This window comes from Cebus imitator, unplaced genomic scaffold, assembly GCF_001604975.1.
Source record: "Cebus imitator isolate Cc_AM_T3 unplaced genomic scaffold, Cebus_imitator-1.0 Scaffold89, whole genome shotgun sequence".
NCBI classification, from domain to species: domain Eukaryota; kingdom Metazoa; phylum Chordata; class Mammalia; order Primates; family Cebidae; genus Cebus; species Cebus imitator.
In genome coordinates this window covers 6,254,601-6,272,122 of record NW_016107404.1, presented here as the reverse complement: position 1 = coordinate 6,272,122, position 17,522 = coordinate 6,254,601, and the positions used below count along the sequence as shown (strand labels likewise).

At 33.9% G+C, this 17,522-nt stretch overlaps 1 protein-coding gene across 4 annotated transcripts in view; it reads right to left on the bottom strand.

Annotated features, from left to right (window-relative positions):
- Positions 1–17,522, bottom strand: part of ERBB4 (erb-b2 receptor tyrosine kinase 4) — a 1,210,589-nt gene that overhangs the window by 380,689 nt on the left and 812,378 nt on the right. For all 4 annotated transcript variants that reach the window (XM_017535013.2, XM_017535015.2, XM_017535010.2 and 1 more), the window contains exon 5: positions 10,360–10,425. In XM_017535013.2, the coding sequence (XP_017390502.1) occupies positions 10,360–10,425 (66 nt within the window). The remainder of the gene's footprint in view (positions 1–10,359; positions 10,426–17,522) is intronic.

Sequence of the window (17,522 nt, the reverse complement as noted above, 5' to 3'; positions counted from 1 at the left end):
CATCTTGCTATTTTATTAAATGTATTTTTAAGAGATTCTTTAGATTATTTTTTATTCAATTAAAAAAGCATTGGTAATTGATTAAAGATAGTTAAAAATATAGCTTAATTTTAGAAGAACTGAAATTTTCATAGCATGATAATTTCTATCTTAGAATGCAGTAATTCTCCATTTAATTTTGTGGTTATGTCTTGGTGAAATATTGTAGCCTGGTTTTTCTTTTAAATTATCAGCAACCAGTTGTTAACATCAGAATCTTTCTGTTCCCTCATCCCCTCCATTTTCTAGTGAATGTAATTACATACATCTTAAATACATACAACCATCCTTATTGTAGAGGAAAAGATTCATCCTGTGTGACAGTTATTCAAGAAATACTGAAATCAGAACAAAACCTGTAGGTATTCTTGCGGTCATTATGCTCCATACATTCCATTATAACAAAATTCATGGGCAAAAAGATTTTAGATAGATAAAAAATAACTGTCTTCAGTGAAATAGTAATATGTGTAAATTATTTTTAAAAATATTTTTGTATGTTTTTATAACTCATCGTAAATCAATATAGTGACTATTTCTTTGGAAAGAACCCATGCTAATGGAGAAATGCAGCCATGATAATATAATAAATTATTGAGTAATATATACAATTTATATTGGCTTGAGAAATGAAATCTTTACATGTTTGATATTTAGAGAATTCACACTTATTCTCACATAATGAGCAAAAATGTGGCTTGGCATAAGAGAAGTTGATCTGTATCTTGTTACCCTTTCTTATCCTCTTTCATCCCTACACTGTTTACTTAACTATTTCTTTAATCACATTGATTAATCTGAAATAGAAGATACTACATTTCAGATAAATGTAAGGTAGGACTATAAGGGGCATATCTTTCTCCCTACTTGCTAAATTCTCTAACCATGAGAGTGGCAGGTAAGTGCCTGCTGTTCCTAGAATAAAATCTCACACTTCTTTCCATTTCTGTAGCCAGAACAGTGTAGGTGTCCTATTCATCAGAAGCATGTAACATGCAGGTGATTTTGAAATTTTCTCTTTGATAGTCAAATATAGTTACTCTAATGACAGTCAGCTCTTCTGCTGTGAAGACACAAATAATTGAGAATAAGTTGTCATCACTACCAAAATAACAAAATTATGTTATTGGTAGAACTTCCAGATATATCTAACTGTTCTTCTCAATGTCCTAGTAATAATCCTTCAAGAGTATTCACTCTCTGATTTCTCTCTTTACAATAGCTGCCAGCAACACCCCATAGTTTGCATTCTCCCAATCTATCTGTATCTGTATCTGTATCATCTATAACTATATATGTAGTTATACATACACACACACTAGATAATTGACAGATAGATAGATAGATAGATGACAGATAGATAGATGATAGATAGATAGAGATAGATAGAGAGAGAGAAACTTGTTGAAACTGAAATTCTAAAACTGAGTTAGAGGTAGGACTACATCTCCAGTTATCTAATGTCCCCAGTTTAATATTTTTTTTTGAATGTTTCCAATATTCCTCACCTTTGTCTTGTATCTCACCCACAGCATGCCCACAGACCAGGAACAATTTTATACCCCCTGAGGCCCTTGGCTTGGCATTAACTACTATCTTCTGAAACCCATTAAACTGTAATATACAGAGCATTTCAAATATATACATCTCTCATAGTTAAAATGAAACAGCTTGTTCTTTTAAATCTTAGAGAAAAGTCATTAAATTACAATACAAATTATCAACTTATGTCAAAATGAAGAGCACATCAGGGAAGATTTTTCTTATTTTCTAACAGTAAATTATTGGGGCACTTTCTGAAATGTTCAATGTACACAAGTAATTGGTTTATTCTAAAGTTTACGTTAATTTTACAATATCTCCAGAAACTATAAATCCAAAAAAGAAAAATGGGAATAATTGAAATCAATAAGAAGGCTTATGGAGGTACAAAGTTATTAGTAAAATACAAGGGTTTTAATTAAAGATGTTGGCGTTTACAAAGGCTCGCTGTTATCCTGATTGATGGGGCCTGCTGGCTCAGCTCTTTCTCTGTTCCCCATTAGCTCCCACTTGCTTTTCTCTGCTCTAATTGGATATTTACCACATCGGCACCTTCTTTTTAAACAACATTTGTTGCACAAAGAATGTAAATACAATTACACTTTAGGCAAATTATATGTGTATGCATGTGTATGAGTATAATTAGTTTATTATCTTCATAATTTGTCATTTTGGTTTCACAATCTACAGGAAACTCTTGAAAATTTCACGGCAAAGGATACAATTTAATTTTCAACTGCAACATTTCTTGCTGAAATTTTGAGGAACAAAAATACATAATCACTTTATTAGGTTTTAATATTTTTCTTCAAAGCAGCTCCAGATATACTTTTGAATAAATAAAAGGCGATGTGTATATTTCTAACATTTTTTCTTAGGAATAAATAAAATGCATAAGCCAGGGTAAGGTTTTTATTTTTTTCCCATTTATTATTAAACTGAAACTTTTAATATATTGCAAATGTTAAAGCAATTTTCTTCATGCCCAAGCATAATAAATTATTGAGGAAAATGCTAAATAAGTTCTAAATTTTCCTAGTATATTCTATAATGTCTGTATGGAAACCATAAATAACATAAAATGTGGTTTGGAACAAGGTTTTATTTTGCCAATGTAGAAATACACTGTATTAACAAGTATCGACAACCAAACAAATACAGTGTTTGTCTTTATTTTACTATTATTCTACTCTTAATTAAAAAAAGATTTTGAGGTAACCTGGCAGGTTCTATTACTTATGATAGTCTAGAAAGACTATCATAAGCAAGTAAGAAGTAAGGGGTAAATTCCATCAAAAGAAATTTTCTTTTGGTTAAAGTAATGCAATCGTCAGTTTAATGACATTCAAATGGAGAGAAATATATCTGTTCACTCCAGTGGTTAAAGTATTCATTTTTTGATTAATTTTGTGGCATTTCAATTCCTACAATACATAATGTTTTTAACATTGTCAAACTCACATTTTTTAATCAGTTTATCAGCAAGAAACATCATTTACAAAGAAACTTAGAAAAGTAAAGAGCGTATTGAGTGGTTATCAGCCTGGAAAACTTCACAATTATGATTACTTTCATGCAAAATGTATGCAAGGGTCAGGAAAATCAAACTGTAGTATTTGGATATGTGCCTTTTTCCCCTCATGCAAAATGCAGTGACTGAGATAACACCAGGTCTGGGAGGACAAAAGGAATGTGTAAAATGAAACAACCACCCTTTCTGATAATAGGATACTGGAGAGAGCTGGCCTGATATTGTACTTAAAGATAAAAAAGGACATGCAGTATCTACTTTAAATAAGACAAGTGTACTCCATATATCTTGCAGGGACAGAGATAACTTTGTTTCTTTAATCATTATTTTTTATTTATTAAAGCTCAGTCTCTCCCATACCTAAACCTATAGAGCTCAGACCTTAGGACTCAGTTCTTATGAACAGAGAGAGTTGTCATTCTTACCGGTAAGCCTGCTAAATAATACTTCTATAAGCTTCAGACTTCACATGGCAGATAAGTTTGTTTCCCCTGACATGACTACATTAATCCACTGAATCAATTTACTTAAGCTGGACTATGGAGCAGTGGAGCCACGATTTAACTGAGCTTAAAAGTACTTTCAAGTTTGAGTCACTGCTCCACATGTAATGTAGCTCTAAGTGTTCAATCGTTAAGTTCTACTTTGACCCCTTGCAACTATGTGAGAAATATTCTTGTTAGGTTTATAGGGTCATGATGCTCTAACATCCAGAAGGATTTAAGGAGAATAAATTCGTGATATTTTAGAAAATCAGACATATGGGTAACACAGGAAGAGGGGAACACTAGGTTAGATTTTACAAGCACAATCAACTTACATGAATATTTACAAAATTCCTTAAGTTGAATGAGTTATTTTTAAAGAATTTATCTAGAAAATATTTCATATGTTAGGAACACATTTAAAAGCAGCTACTATCTTCACAGTTTCTAGTCTGAACATAATTAAATGCTATGGAGGAACAATTAAATTATTTAACATGCAGTCAGGCTAACTGTGGCACCCAAACAAGGACACAAAATAACTTGCAAAATGTGACTAAATTTTACTAAAAATATACTACATTTTATTAAACATGTAAAAAATTTTACTGAAATTTCTATCTGGTAGGTTTGCATAATGAACTGTTGTTTGTGGTAAGTTTGTCAGTTTGTTCACATTCTTCTTCCACTTAGCTAAATCTATTAAAAACAAAAACAAAAACCTTTTCTTCATTTCTTCTGTCTAAAACCTCTGGCCTCCCACAGACCTCCCCTGAAGCTCACTCTTGTTGTGACCAGCTTCTTTGTTTCTCTGTATCTCTATTCAGAGTTGTTTTCAGTCTGATCACCACTCTTTGCTTCATTTCACCCTAACAAGTCATTCATTTTCATGAACTTGTTCTCCCAGAGCCTGGGCCATTTGTCTTTAGCATGGCTTCTCACCATTTAGTGACAAAGAGGATAACTCCCAGCACATTTGCTAGGAGACACCTGTGGGAAGATGTCAGCACTGATAAGGTGCAGTAAATGAAATACATGCTTCACTTCGGTTTCCTTAGCTGAGGTCTGGGGCTTTTAAATGCTTTTTTCTCCTTTCCCCAATGTAAGAAAAGTCTCAAAGAATAATTATCCACAAAAAATAAGGAAATAACTTGGCGAATCATGAAGTTGAATACTTTCAGAGAAGCTTTCACTAAAGTGAATTTATTTTAGTTATAGAAAAATAGGTCATTTGTAAATAACATCTGATTATGTCTTTCAGATCCTAAAATGTACTTTTATGTAGTCAATCCACAAAAGCAGAATATTGACAAAAACTTACATAGCATGTTTTCTGATTTTTAAAAGTTAAGCCAGGGTCAGATATAAGTGTATCTTTAGTGGACCTAAGAGGAAATAATATGTTTTAAATAATAGAAGAGTCATTGGAAATCTAGAGAAAGCCTAAAATAATTTACTTTAAAAAATTGATCATGTATGTTACAACTCTATGGTATCTCCGGAGGTCTCATGTTGTTATGGAATCTCTCATGAGATCTGATTCTCAAAAAATATAACCTAAATTCTAAAATTCTGGTCTTATAATAAGTATATTTTTGAGTAGTTCCAAAGTACTTTTTGCCTCAGGATGCTGTGCTCTTTAAATATGGATAAGTAATTTTGCTTTCAAGTAGCTCAGACTGAGAGAGAGGAGGACAGGAATGAATGTCAAGGGCAAGCAGCCTCCAACCCCACTCCAGGGCTTTCGCTTTTCCATTTCCCAGCCACCAGGTGTCAGTAGACTTCACAAGGTGGAACTAGTCTACAGCAGTTTGCCTTGCACATCCATTCATTCAGATTCAAATTGGGGTAAGTTTTATAACAGTATCCTTTTTAGTTTATTATCATATCGGCTATTATTGACTGGGTTTTGGACATGCTAAAAATTATTTAAGCCCTTCAACTGCTTTGTTGTATTGAATTTCATTGTGCCCCTTACCTTCCACCCCCTGCCACACACACACACACACACACACACACACACACACACACACAAAACCCTCAGTTAAGTATAATTATGTCCATTCTATAGACATGGTAATGATATTTTAAAAGATGAAGTCATTTTCCCATGATAGAAAGTGGAAACAACTGGGATTTGTATCTTTTGGCTAGTTTCAAATCCAACATCCTCGACTACTAACCTGTGCTATAAAATAGGGTACCCGGGAAACAGTTGTCTTTAGCTTCAGAACACTAAGGTTAAAATTACAGGTATTGGCTGTGTAAATTTAACCCTTTAATCATTTTCTCTAGTTATATTTTCTCAATTTTAAAATGGGATTAATGTAACTTCCCTTTTTAACTCACAGAAATATTATGAATATGACTTTTAAAAATGGAAATATTTAATAAAATTCTATGTTAATTTGTATACTATTCTAAAATTTGGCTGGTGTGGTGGCTGACACCTGCAATCCTAGAATTTTGGAAGGCCAAGGAGAGATGATTGCTTGAAGCCAGGAGTTCAAGACTAGCCTGGGCAACAAAGAGAGACTCCTGTCACTATTAAAAAAAAAAAAAAAAAAAAGGTAGTTGAGTGCAGTGGCACGTGCCTGCAGTCCCAGCAACTCAGGATGCCAAGGTGAGAGAACTGCTTGAGCCTAGGAGTTTGAGGCTGCAGTCTGCAGTCAGCTAGGATTGTACCACTGAACTCCAGCCTGGGCAATAGAGTTAGACACTGTCTCTAAAACAAAATAATATAAAATAAAATAAAATTTGTATTTGTGTATATTAGGTACATGTGTTTGTTGAGTTTAAATTTGGTATGCTTTGTGTAGTAAGCACAGTGACCATTAAACCAATTTTAGATTATAGAAAGGATAGCTTCTATGCTAAAAAATTAGTTGAATTAAGTAACTTCATGTCTGATGATTTGATACATGAATTATAACTTGATTATTTTCTTAGTCAAGATTTCCTCCCACCTACATTTGATGGCAAGTAATAAAACTCCATTCAAATATGCTAGAAGAACATCATGTTTCTTACAGCATCTAAGGACAGAAGTGTGGCTAGACCTCATGAAACACAGAGAACTAGGAGGTAAACATTGTCAAAAACTGTTATTCTTCCTTTCCTCAACTCTCTGTATGACTGCTTTATTCTTTAGTGTCTTTGACAATTGGTTCTTTCTGCTTCTTATTAACATACATGATTCAAAAATGGAAACCTCAATTAGCTTTAACATCTCTTCAGGTTCAAGTTTCTAAGGTTGTGTAACCAACACTTCTGGATCCCAAATCTAAATTCTCTGGAGAGAGAATCTGATTGGCCCAGCCTGGTCAATTATCTACCACATTACAAGATTCTCAACCCTCAGTACTATTTTGTATTTCTACTGACTATTGCTTTGTTTGGGTAGGGGTAGGAGAGGCTTTCCTATGCATTGTAGAATATTTTGCATCATCTCTGGTCTCTACTTTACTAGTGTCAGAAGATAATCCCTCCCACCCCACCTCCATGATGTGACAACCGAAATTATCAAACGTCCCTTGTGGGGCAAATCACTTCTGGTTAAAAAACACTGCCCTGTGAAGTAAGGGGTAAAGTGTCCCATAAAACAAACATGCCTACTGGGACTGAGCATCTAGAAGTGGGCATTTTTCAGAGAAGGCCACGTGTCTACTTGACAATTATCTTGAAAGTGGTCTATTATAAAAATAAGAGATGTTAGTGGAAATTATAACTTTTGTAAATTTTACCCAACATAAACAGATCTACTAAAATAAAAGGTTCAGAATTTTTAGCACTCTACAATTTGAAGGAAATTTCAAAGTTAGAGAAAACTCATATATGTTGTTTTCTCATTCTACCCAAATACAGTAATTTTCAAGTTTTCTACTCATATATCTCAATCTGAGAATAATTATTCACCATCTATGTATATATAATATAGAATATGTATACACAGAGTCTTTCTTGGTATCTGCAGGAAATTGGTTCCAGGATCCCCATAAATACCAAACTCCATAGATGTTCATTCCCTTATATAAAATGGCATATAATATTTGAGTATAAACTACACACATCATCCTGTATACCTTAAATCATCTTTATATTACTTATAATACCTAATAAAATGTAAATGCTATGTAAATAGATGCTATAAGGTATTGTTTTTTACTTGTATTATTTTAAATGTATTTTTTATTTGTATTATTTTTAATTGTTTAATATCCTAATTGTTTTTTTCCAAATATTTTTGATCTGCAATTGCTTGAATCTGCCATATGGAAACCAGTGATATGAGGGACGACTGTAAAATCTATACATACAATCTAACTATACTACCGCATTTTGTAATCTGTAAAAATACACATAAAATAAGACACAGATGAAATTAATAAGTAAAATAATTTTAAATTATTAATAGTATTACTGAATGCACTATATGAGACTCTGAACTAGAAAAGATGACAGAGACCTTTTTCTCCCTACCTTTTAAATTCAACTATAAACCCTGAAAGTAACACAAGAGGCAACCAAATGAGAAATCTGAAAGGTGGTGGGAGGAAGTAATTTTGGTTTGGTATCTGGCACTGGAGGAAAAACACAACAGCAGGGTGTCTTAAATCTCCCACCAGCAGAAGAGAGATCCACCCCAGTGTTTCCCAAATCTAAGCCCCTTCATCCCTCAGATCTATGATGAGTCCCTCCACAATACTAGCTGAGCCCCACGGGCGTGAGATTTCCCTCCTCTACCAGGAGACAGCGTGTGGCTGGGCCCACCAGAGTGGCTCAGCCACAACAAAGAGCTTTTGCAGAAGCCTCTTTGACCCTTCTGCAAAATAAATAAATGAATAAATAAGTAGGTAAGTGAGTACAAACTCATTTTTAATTTTGATACCTCAGAAGCTTTTTTTGCCATGAAATGACAGTGGATAACTAGCACTTTCACAGTCTCTTTGATTACTTGTCACTTCATCACAGTGTTGCAGATTTTTCTTTATTTGAGAGAGCTTGATTTCCTGCAAGTGGCCAAATCCGTGTCATACAAGCACTGCGATGCAACTTAGCCTTGACTTCTTTGCTATTAAATGAATGTCTCCAAATGTTGTGAATGAATTTCACACAATAATCTCATCTTATTTAGAAACCTGTTTAAAATTCTTGTCAAAACATTCCTGCCATAAAACATTGTTTCTACTAAATAAGTTAATTTAAATCTACACTACAATACTATTTTTCATCTAACCCTTTGACAAAGATCTAAAAATTCCCTAATGAACTGCTTTGTCCAAAGAATAGGGAGGGAAACAGGCATTTATATACACTGGTCTCAGTAGAATTAATTATTCCAACCTCTATAGAAAACAAGATCTCCATTTTAAAAAGCTCTACCAATTTCCAAATCCACATGTCTATGACTCTACTAATTCACCTCTAGAAATTACTACAAATAATTCATACACATGCATGGGTTGAAAAAATCAAGTTGCAGTACAACACGTAAAACATGCTAATATTTGAATAAAAAGTGGTGAATGCATACTTCCTTGGGTATACATAAATTATTTCTGGAAAAGTACACCAAAGTAGCCAATAATATTTGTTGTCTATGGATGGCTGAGGGAAAAGGTGAGACCCACATGGGAAGATATTATTTTTACCTTATATTCTTTTCTGTTTCATAACTTTTGCATATGAGAATGCTCATGAATTAAAGTTAGTAAATTTAAGAAATCATTTATCATTGCAAATATAGCTGTCATATATTTTTCTTTTTTGGTGGTTCACAATAAAATAATTTTTTGTATTTCTTTATTAAAATAGAATCCAGCAAATATTGTGAACTGGGAATTATTAGAAATCTGTAAACTTTCACCAAAGAGTATAACAAATTTCCAAAATATCTAACATTTGTATGTTTGAATCTTTAATAATATTTTCTGTGTCATCTATGCTAATAAAGAAATAAATGTCAACTCGTCATGACACTTTTTTCCATAACTTATTTCAGTCATTTTTATTGCTACAGGAAGAATGTGTGTTTACTACTTCTATAGGACATTTTATTTTTCATTTTTAAAGAAATCATTTATTCTCAAGATTCATGAAAGTTCAGTGCTGATTTGAGTATTAAACAACATTAAGGATGCTGCAAAAACTAGATACTTTTCTTTATATTCAGTATGGTTTATTATTATATGTCTTAGCAATGATGATAGCTTCATATTTTCTAGCTAATGACTAATTCAAGAAACAACATAAACTAAGGGTAATAGTTACTGTCAATAATGGTGACTATTTCCACAATTCATAAAGTTTGTGTCCCTGTGCCTAGAACAGTGCCTGGAATACAGTGGGTATATAGTACACTTTCTTTTTCCTTTCCTTTTCTTTTTCTAATGAGTAAATAGTGAAATAACTAGTCGGTGAATGGACTGAGAGACCCAGTTAACCTGAAATTGGGTTACTATTTTATAAACATTGGGTTTCCCATTTCTACCGATGTAAAAACTCTTAGATATAGTTAATATCACCACAGCTGTGCTGTTGCGATCATTAACCTAGAAACCACAAAGAAACCTAAGAATCAATTATATCTTAATTTCCATGTGAAAGCAATGAAATTGGGAAGTTTTCGTGGACCAAAGCAAATCAACCACAAGGAGGCAATAGCTCATTTTATGTTTTAGATGACCAGAGGCATGAAATGTACAAATCCTTAAAATTCCTTGACCACATCAAACTTGTGTGCTCTCATTGATGAACACTTACAAGTCTGGCAATGATTTTCTGTGGGTCCCCAGCAACGGCCAGTACAGGACTTATGGCAACGTCCACCTGCAGAACAGGAAAAGGGAAAAAGGACATTCATGTTATAATCTTTCACTCCTTGACTAGGAGTAACTCCTCAAAGGAAATACTCCTGCTCCTTTACGAGGATTTTTATGTCATACTAGAGTGGAAACATAGCCCATAAAATGCCACTTAAGTAGGAAAACCTGAATGTCAAATATATGTGAAAAGAAAGTACAATCTCCTGGTATTCAAATCATCTTATTATTTTATAGAAAATTAAAATAAATGAATTTGTGAATTTTCTCAGAAAATCAAAAGCAAATAATTATATTAAATAAGTTACACTTTGACTATTGAGCATTATTATTCTCTTGATCTATTCTACTTGATATAACTTCCAGAGATCACATCTTACCTAAAGCAACATGTGAAAAAGCAAAGCAATAGTTAAAAATAAGTTGAAATCTATGAGAACAAGAACATATTCTTATAAACCCATGAAAAGTTATCAGAATAAATAATAAAATTATGCATTTAAGCTATATTTTTGAAAGCTTAATTTTAATTATTTAATATATACTTCTAAAATGTTTATTAACACGATTTACATTTTCAAATATAAGCCTTAATCTCCTATAGCGGCATCTTCTTCTACCACACGTATTTGCCTCAACAAACATAGTTGTCCTACAGAGAAATTCCCATTGGGACTCAAAATAAAGAATATTGGCTAGAAGAAATCATGTAAAATGACTTCCTTTGAATCTTATTTCTGAATTTCATAGGTTCATCTAAATTTCTGCGGGCACATGACTCATTTTTAGAATAAAAACAGATGTTAAAAATCTATTAAAGAGTAAAATTTTTCCATAAACATGCTTTCTATGACATTTCCTAAAATGCTTCTTATTAAACCTTATCAATTGTCTAATATTAATTGTTAATAGGCTACTCCCATTCAAAGTGTTTAGCAAAGTTAACTATATTATAAATATTATCAAATACTGTCTGATCAAGATGTTCCCATCTTTCTTTAAGTTTTTAATTCCTCAACCAGAAAGTTCTTACAGCCTGGAGTGTTTTCCTGACTCTAGTGAAACTGCCTAAGTGGGGTTATACTGTTGAATGCATACATGGTTAACATAATGATTCAACAGACACTTTCTCTGGCTGAACCTCAGACCATTCAGAGGGTCTACCTTTGAGGAAGTAAACCGTACTATTTCCAAATTAATACAATACTTAGGTTCAATTCAAGTCATCTTCTTAAAAGTACAGGGATCTTTGCTACAACAGAGTTTATTTAAAGCAATGCTGTTTGTGAAGTACTGCCGCTGACATCACCAGTATATAATATCCTGTCACTCTGCCATCTGTTTATTTAGAGCCAAACACATTATAACAACATAATGCAAGCTCATTGTAGCTGACAGGAAAAGGCCTCCATCTGGCCTGAACAATATAACTTTAATCAGTGATAATGATAATTATTATTAAAAACTTACAGGAGTTCTTTTGTACAAAGCGAATAAATCTAAATTGATTTATAACAGCGGAAATTAGAAAGGACTGTCAGGCAAAATAGGAAGCAGTGAAAACTTTTCGGAGTACAAACTTTTTTATAAGAAAGTAGCTAATGTAAGTGTGTTTTTTTAGATTTGATATAATCCTCTAAATTGATCCATTAAATGGTCTGTTAAATGAAGATATCTGAAGCATAAAATAATCTACCATTTAATCTATGATTTATTTAATTATGTTTGGGGTTCATAAAATATTTGGCCTTATTCTTTGTGTCCAGAATACTATCTAACTGGAAAAAAAGGAAGAACAGAAAAGATAAAAGCAAATAGAACACAGAAAAGAAGAGAAAAAGTAAAGAAAGGAGGAAGGAAGAAAGGAGCTAAGTAGACAATTTATATTAGATATTTTAATATTCTCAATGTTTTTCTCTTACTGGATTATTTTTTTAATTTCTTATTCTTGAAATTTCAATTTGCCACCCAGACATCTGCTACCAGATTAAATATAAAACGAATGTTGCTAAAAATACTGTTGATGGTTCTTGACAAAATATCAGGGGAAGCCCCACCTATTTGAAAATGTGATATAGTACCCACACACACAAAAAAATCAAGTTTAAATAATTTAACCCTGACTGTCTACTTGCTATTGTGGAAATTTTTTTTTGGTAGTTTCTATTTTTTATCTATATTTAAACAAAAATATTATTGCTATAAAAATAAGTCACCAATTGCTTCTTTTTTTTGGACTGTACTCAGTTTTATACTTCCTCCATCCCCTATGTAAACCAAGAGGATCGGTCACTTGACCTACACATTTCAGAATTCTGTTATAATGAATGTACTAGAGGATCTAAGATTGACTATACTTCCATAAACGGCTGTTCAGCCTGGACTACCTTTATTTTACTTTCTCTCTAGAGCCTTGACACTTTAGGAATCTGTCCTAGTACTCAGTTCAGCTTTGCTTTTCAAAACGGTGCAAGACATGGCACTTGTGTTACGAGATGTTGTCAATTAACAATTAAGTAGATGTTACAAATCTGACCAAAATATCTGATTAGAGATATTTATGAATCAAGGCATTAACTATATTTTTAGTTTGATTCTTGCAGATAACTGGGGAGTATAGAAAGAGTTCCTATAGTAGTGATCTGTCTGACATAGGAAGAAAACAACAAAACTTCTTATAAGCTTTCCCTCCTACATATCCTTCCAACCATCTATCACTGATTATTTCACAAGTACCTTCTTCATTTTGTGTATTAGGCATGATGTTAAGCAACAGACATAAAATATTAAACAGAAACATATAATTAATTCAGAAAAAGAGTTTTGACTACTCTGTAGCTAATATTCACCCTCCATGGGTTTAAAGGGAAAGGGCCGTAAGCCTAAATTTTTAACAGCCCCATAGCCCAACAAAGAAGAGGATGAAAGCAGATGAAGCTAGATCACTCCAAATGTAATGTCCAGTGGATTGGAAGTCGACTACATTCCTTAAACAGTGACCTGTCCATGTGACATCTAAAAGGAGATCATCCCAGGCCATTTCAGTGAAGAGTATAAGTATAGGCTCCAATATGTCCCTTGTTTGTCTAAAAAAACAAAAAGAAAACACAAAACAAAACAAAATAAAACCAGAAATATTTTAACTATAACTTACTGGGTCTTTCTCCCTGCCCTCTGTTCTCAGGCGTGCACTAACCTCAAGAGTCCTGATTTCATATGGAAAAGAGATCTTATATGTCTGTGGTATTTAGTGTGAATTAGTTTTATAAAGTACTTCTCTCCCAGAGTGTGTTTTTTAAATGAGGGCCACAAAGAGAGGAATTGGTCAGATGCTAGAATATGTAAATGACAGCAGCATTTAGGGGTTTTTCCAGTGCTGACCCAGCTTCCCACTTCTATGTCTCAACCTTGTACATGATTCTTCCCATTTTCTCATTACTTATTGCAACAATTCTTCTTCTTTTTTGGAAACAGAGTCATGCTCTGTCACCCAGGCTAGAGTGCAGTGATGTGATCTTGGCTCACTGCAACCTCTGCCTTCCAGGTTCAAGCAGTTCTCTTCATCAGCCTCCTGAGTAGCTGGGATTACAGGTACCCACCACCATGTCCAGCTAATTTTTGTATTTTTAGTAGAAGCGGGGGTTTCACCATTTTGGCCAGGCTGTTCTTGAACTTCTGACCTCATGATCTACCCTCCTTGAACTCCCAAAGTACTGGGATTACAGGTGTGAGCCACCGCGCCGGGTCTGCAAGAATTATTTTAAAGCTATGTGTGAAAATAGTTCATATTGCTCAGTGATAGTAGAATTAGTCAAATTAGTATGCCCTATTATTCTGACTCAAAGAGATGAAATAAGAGACCAACCAAAATTTTAAACAACTTGTTGCTTTAGGAACTATTTTTAAACAACTTAAAATAAGTGCTGAGGTGGACTGATCACTTGAGCCCAAAATTTCCAGACTAGCTTGGGCAACATGGCAAAACTCTGCCTCCACAAAAAATGGAAAAATCAGTCCACTGTGGCTGCAGTCCCAGCTGCTTTGGAGGCTGAGGTGGGAGGATCCCTGGAGCCTAGGAGGCGGAGGTTGCAGTGAGCTCTGATTGCTCCGCTGCACTCCAGCCTGGGCAATGGAGCTGACCCTGTCTCAAAAAATAAAATAAATAAAATAAAAACAAGTTCTGGTTATTCCCCATCAGCATTATTTTAATTTACAGGTAATCCCTCTGCTTTGACAATGCTTTATTCATCACGGAAGCTGGCAAACGTGACTAAGTTCATCTTTTATGCTTGTCCAGAGGATGTTACTAAAATTGTAGTCTTTGCATTCTTTTTTAGGAGCTAGAGTCCCTGCACTATATTTATATTTTTAAGAGTCACAAATTCATCTAGAAGTTGTGCTTGTTTGTGTGACCGCCTGACAGATATGGGATTCAATGCCTACCTCTGTAATGCTTTCTGCAAGTAATATGCCGGGACAGCTGAAGAGTTACAAAATATGAAGTCATTGGCAACCATAAAGAGTATATCCTCATACCACCTCTAGCTAAAGGCAATGCAGTTACATCCCTGGATTTTTTTTTTCACTCTTTTTAAAAACTGGCAGATTTGACCTCTTAAACTACTTTTACTAGAGAAAGCAGAGAGGGAACACTACTTTTTTTATGACGATATAATTCAAAATAGGGAAGTAGAACATTTACTGAAAGTCTACGCTAAACCAGTCTCTATTCTTGTTGTGTGGGAGAGGGTTCAGGGATGGGGGATAAAAAGACAAATGTCACTGTCCTGCCCTCAAGTAGGTTTTAGGGCCCAGGGAATAGGTAGAGGAATATGCAAGTAACTATTATGACCATAGTCTTTGCTAAACTATAGGCACGTATAAAGCAGACAGAAAGGATTGAAGGAGGCTCTGCAGTTTAGTTTTGCTTGAACAACCTAGTTTGTCCAGTAGTAAAGGGGAGGGAAGGAGAATTTTAGGACGAATAATTAACCTAGGCAATAACACAGAGGCATAGATGAGCACGACTCATTGGGGCCATAATGAGTTGTTTAGGGTCTTTTGAGCATAGTTTGCATGAGTAATAGCAGCTGGAGTGCGAGTTTACGAAGTATCATGAAAGCCTTCTAAACAGTTTGGAGTTTACTTGGTGTGTGTATTATGAAGTTTATATGGGTGTTATGGAGTTGCCCAAGGTCTTTGAGCATTAAAATGATGTAGTTTGACTTGTAAGGTAGAAAATGGTTTTAAGCCATGGTTCCCAAAAGTTAGTGCTGACACTTGAGTAGCTTGTGCAAGATGCTGATTTTATAGTCTCAGTGAGGCACAGGAATCCCTATTTTTAAAAAGCACTTCCAGGGATTCTGATGCTGATGATTCCAAAATGACAAAAGTATATATGAAATAATGGCTTGGCATATAATTCCAAACTCTCTTAGTATTATAGACATATTTTGAGACAAGGCTTCAAGTACTAGAGCTGATCAGATGCTTGGTAACCAAACTTTCAGACAAGTAGTGTAAAAATCTAGCAGTTTCTCATGTCTTAGTGTTTACTCTTGGATTTGTGGACACATTTCCATCAAATTACATCTTTCCCCAGCAGCACTAAAAACTATATAGCTTTGTCTTTCGCATTTAACTTACTGTAAACTACCCATGTAATAGTAAAGTCTCAATGATTTGAGCAAATGATACGTTAGTAGGAATTAATGGCATTACTATGATGTGGAATTGCTCTTCTTTATCAGATGTTAATACTTCACTTGTTCTTATCTGACAGTTATCATCGTCAACTGTTTATTCATGTACATAACTCTTGTTATGTAAATTGACTTTACTTTTTATTCCAATCTCAATTCAATTTTCCTATCCTGCCTCTTAATTTGAAAGCTAACTACAAAATGGAAACTTTAACTTTTATTCATCTTGATACAGAAAAATTGGCAGGTATTCTTACTTGCTAAAAAAAACCATGAAGTTAAAAATGAAGCTAAAAATGTTTATGGTTGGTATTTTTCATATTACAATATATTACATCAGGAGTTATGAGGTCAAAATATATTAAGCAATTACTGTACAGGAAAAACAAATAAGTGAACCTTGCTAAACTTGATGTTTCTGTAAGCACCATCATGATATTCAGTCAAGCAATCTACATAGTGAAAAGTTTTAGAACAGCATATATACTCATGTGATCAAGATTAATTTCAAATAGAAGTGTGAAATACACAGAAGTGTCTGCAGCACTTCTGTCTACCCCTCCCACAGGGGTTCAACTCCCTCCTGCTAACCTATGACTGCCAGAGCACACAGTATCTCCTCCAGCATCACCTCAGACAGGGTTTTGAACAGATAGCCAATAGACATGCCAGTTAATCTGGAGCACAAAATTGTGCAGAGGTTTGAAGATTCTAAACTTACTTTGCAAATTTTTATTTTTCCTGAGGCCTTCTGGAAACATAGATCAATCCAGAGACACGACAGCAGTAGAAACCTACAAATAGAAGGTTGGACAGGCTGGGGTGGGGAAGCCTATGAGAGTACCGTTTTTCAAAATCTCTTAACTCATAAACAAAAGCAACGAGCTACTCCATTTGCAGGCTGAGTATAGATCTTTTTTTACATATAGATTTAAGTAGAATGGATACACACAAATTTTACAGTTAAAAGAAAAATTGATGATAATCCATTTGGATATAAGATTGTCAATTATCACTTATGCCTACAAGCTCATGTGACTGTAACAAGGACTAATAGTTTGAAATAATCTAATACATATTATGCCAAAAATGAAATAAACATGAACAGACTAAATGCATTATATTTCCCACTTAGTGGAAAGATCTGCTCAAAGCTGTCTATGATATTACTGCTGTGAATATTCTGTGCTCCTTCCAACACACCTTCAAAATCCTTTAAGCTAGTAAAACCAATGAAAATCAACTTCAAAGAAAAAAACATTAAAAAGTCTTAATGTTTTTTGAAATTCATACTATTAATAACATAAAATGGGGGAAAGGATTCCCTGTTCAATAAATGGTGTTGGGAAAGCTGGCTAGCCATGTGCAGAAAGCAGAAACTGGACCCCTTCCTGACACCTTA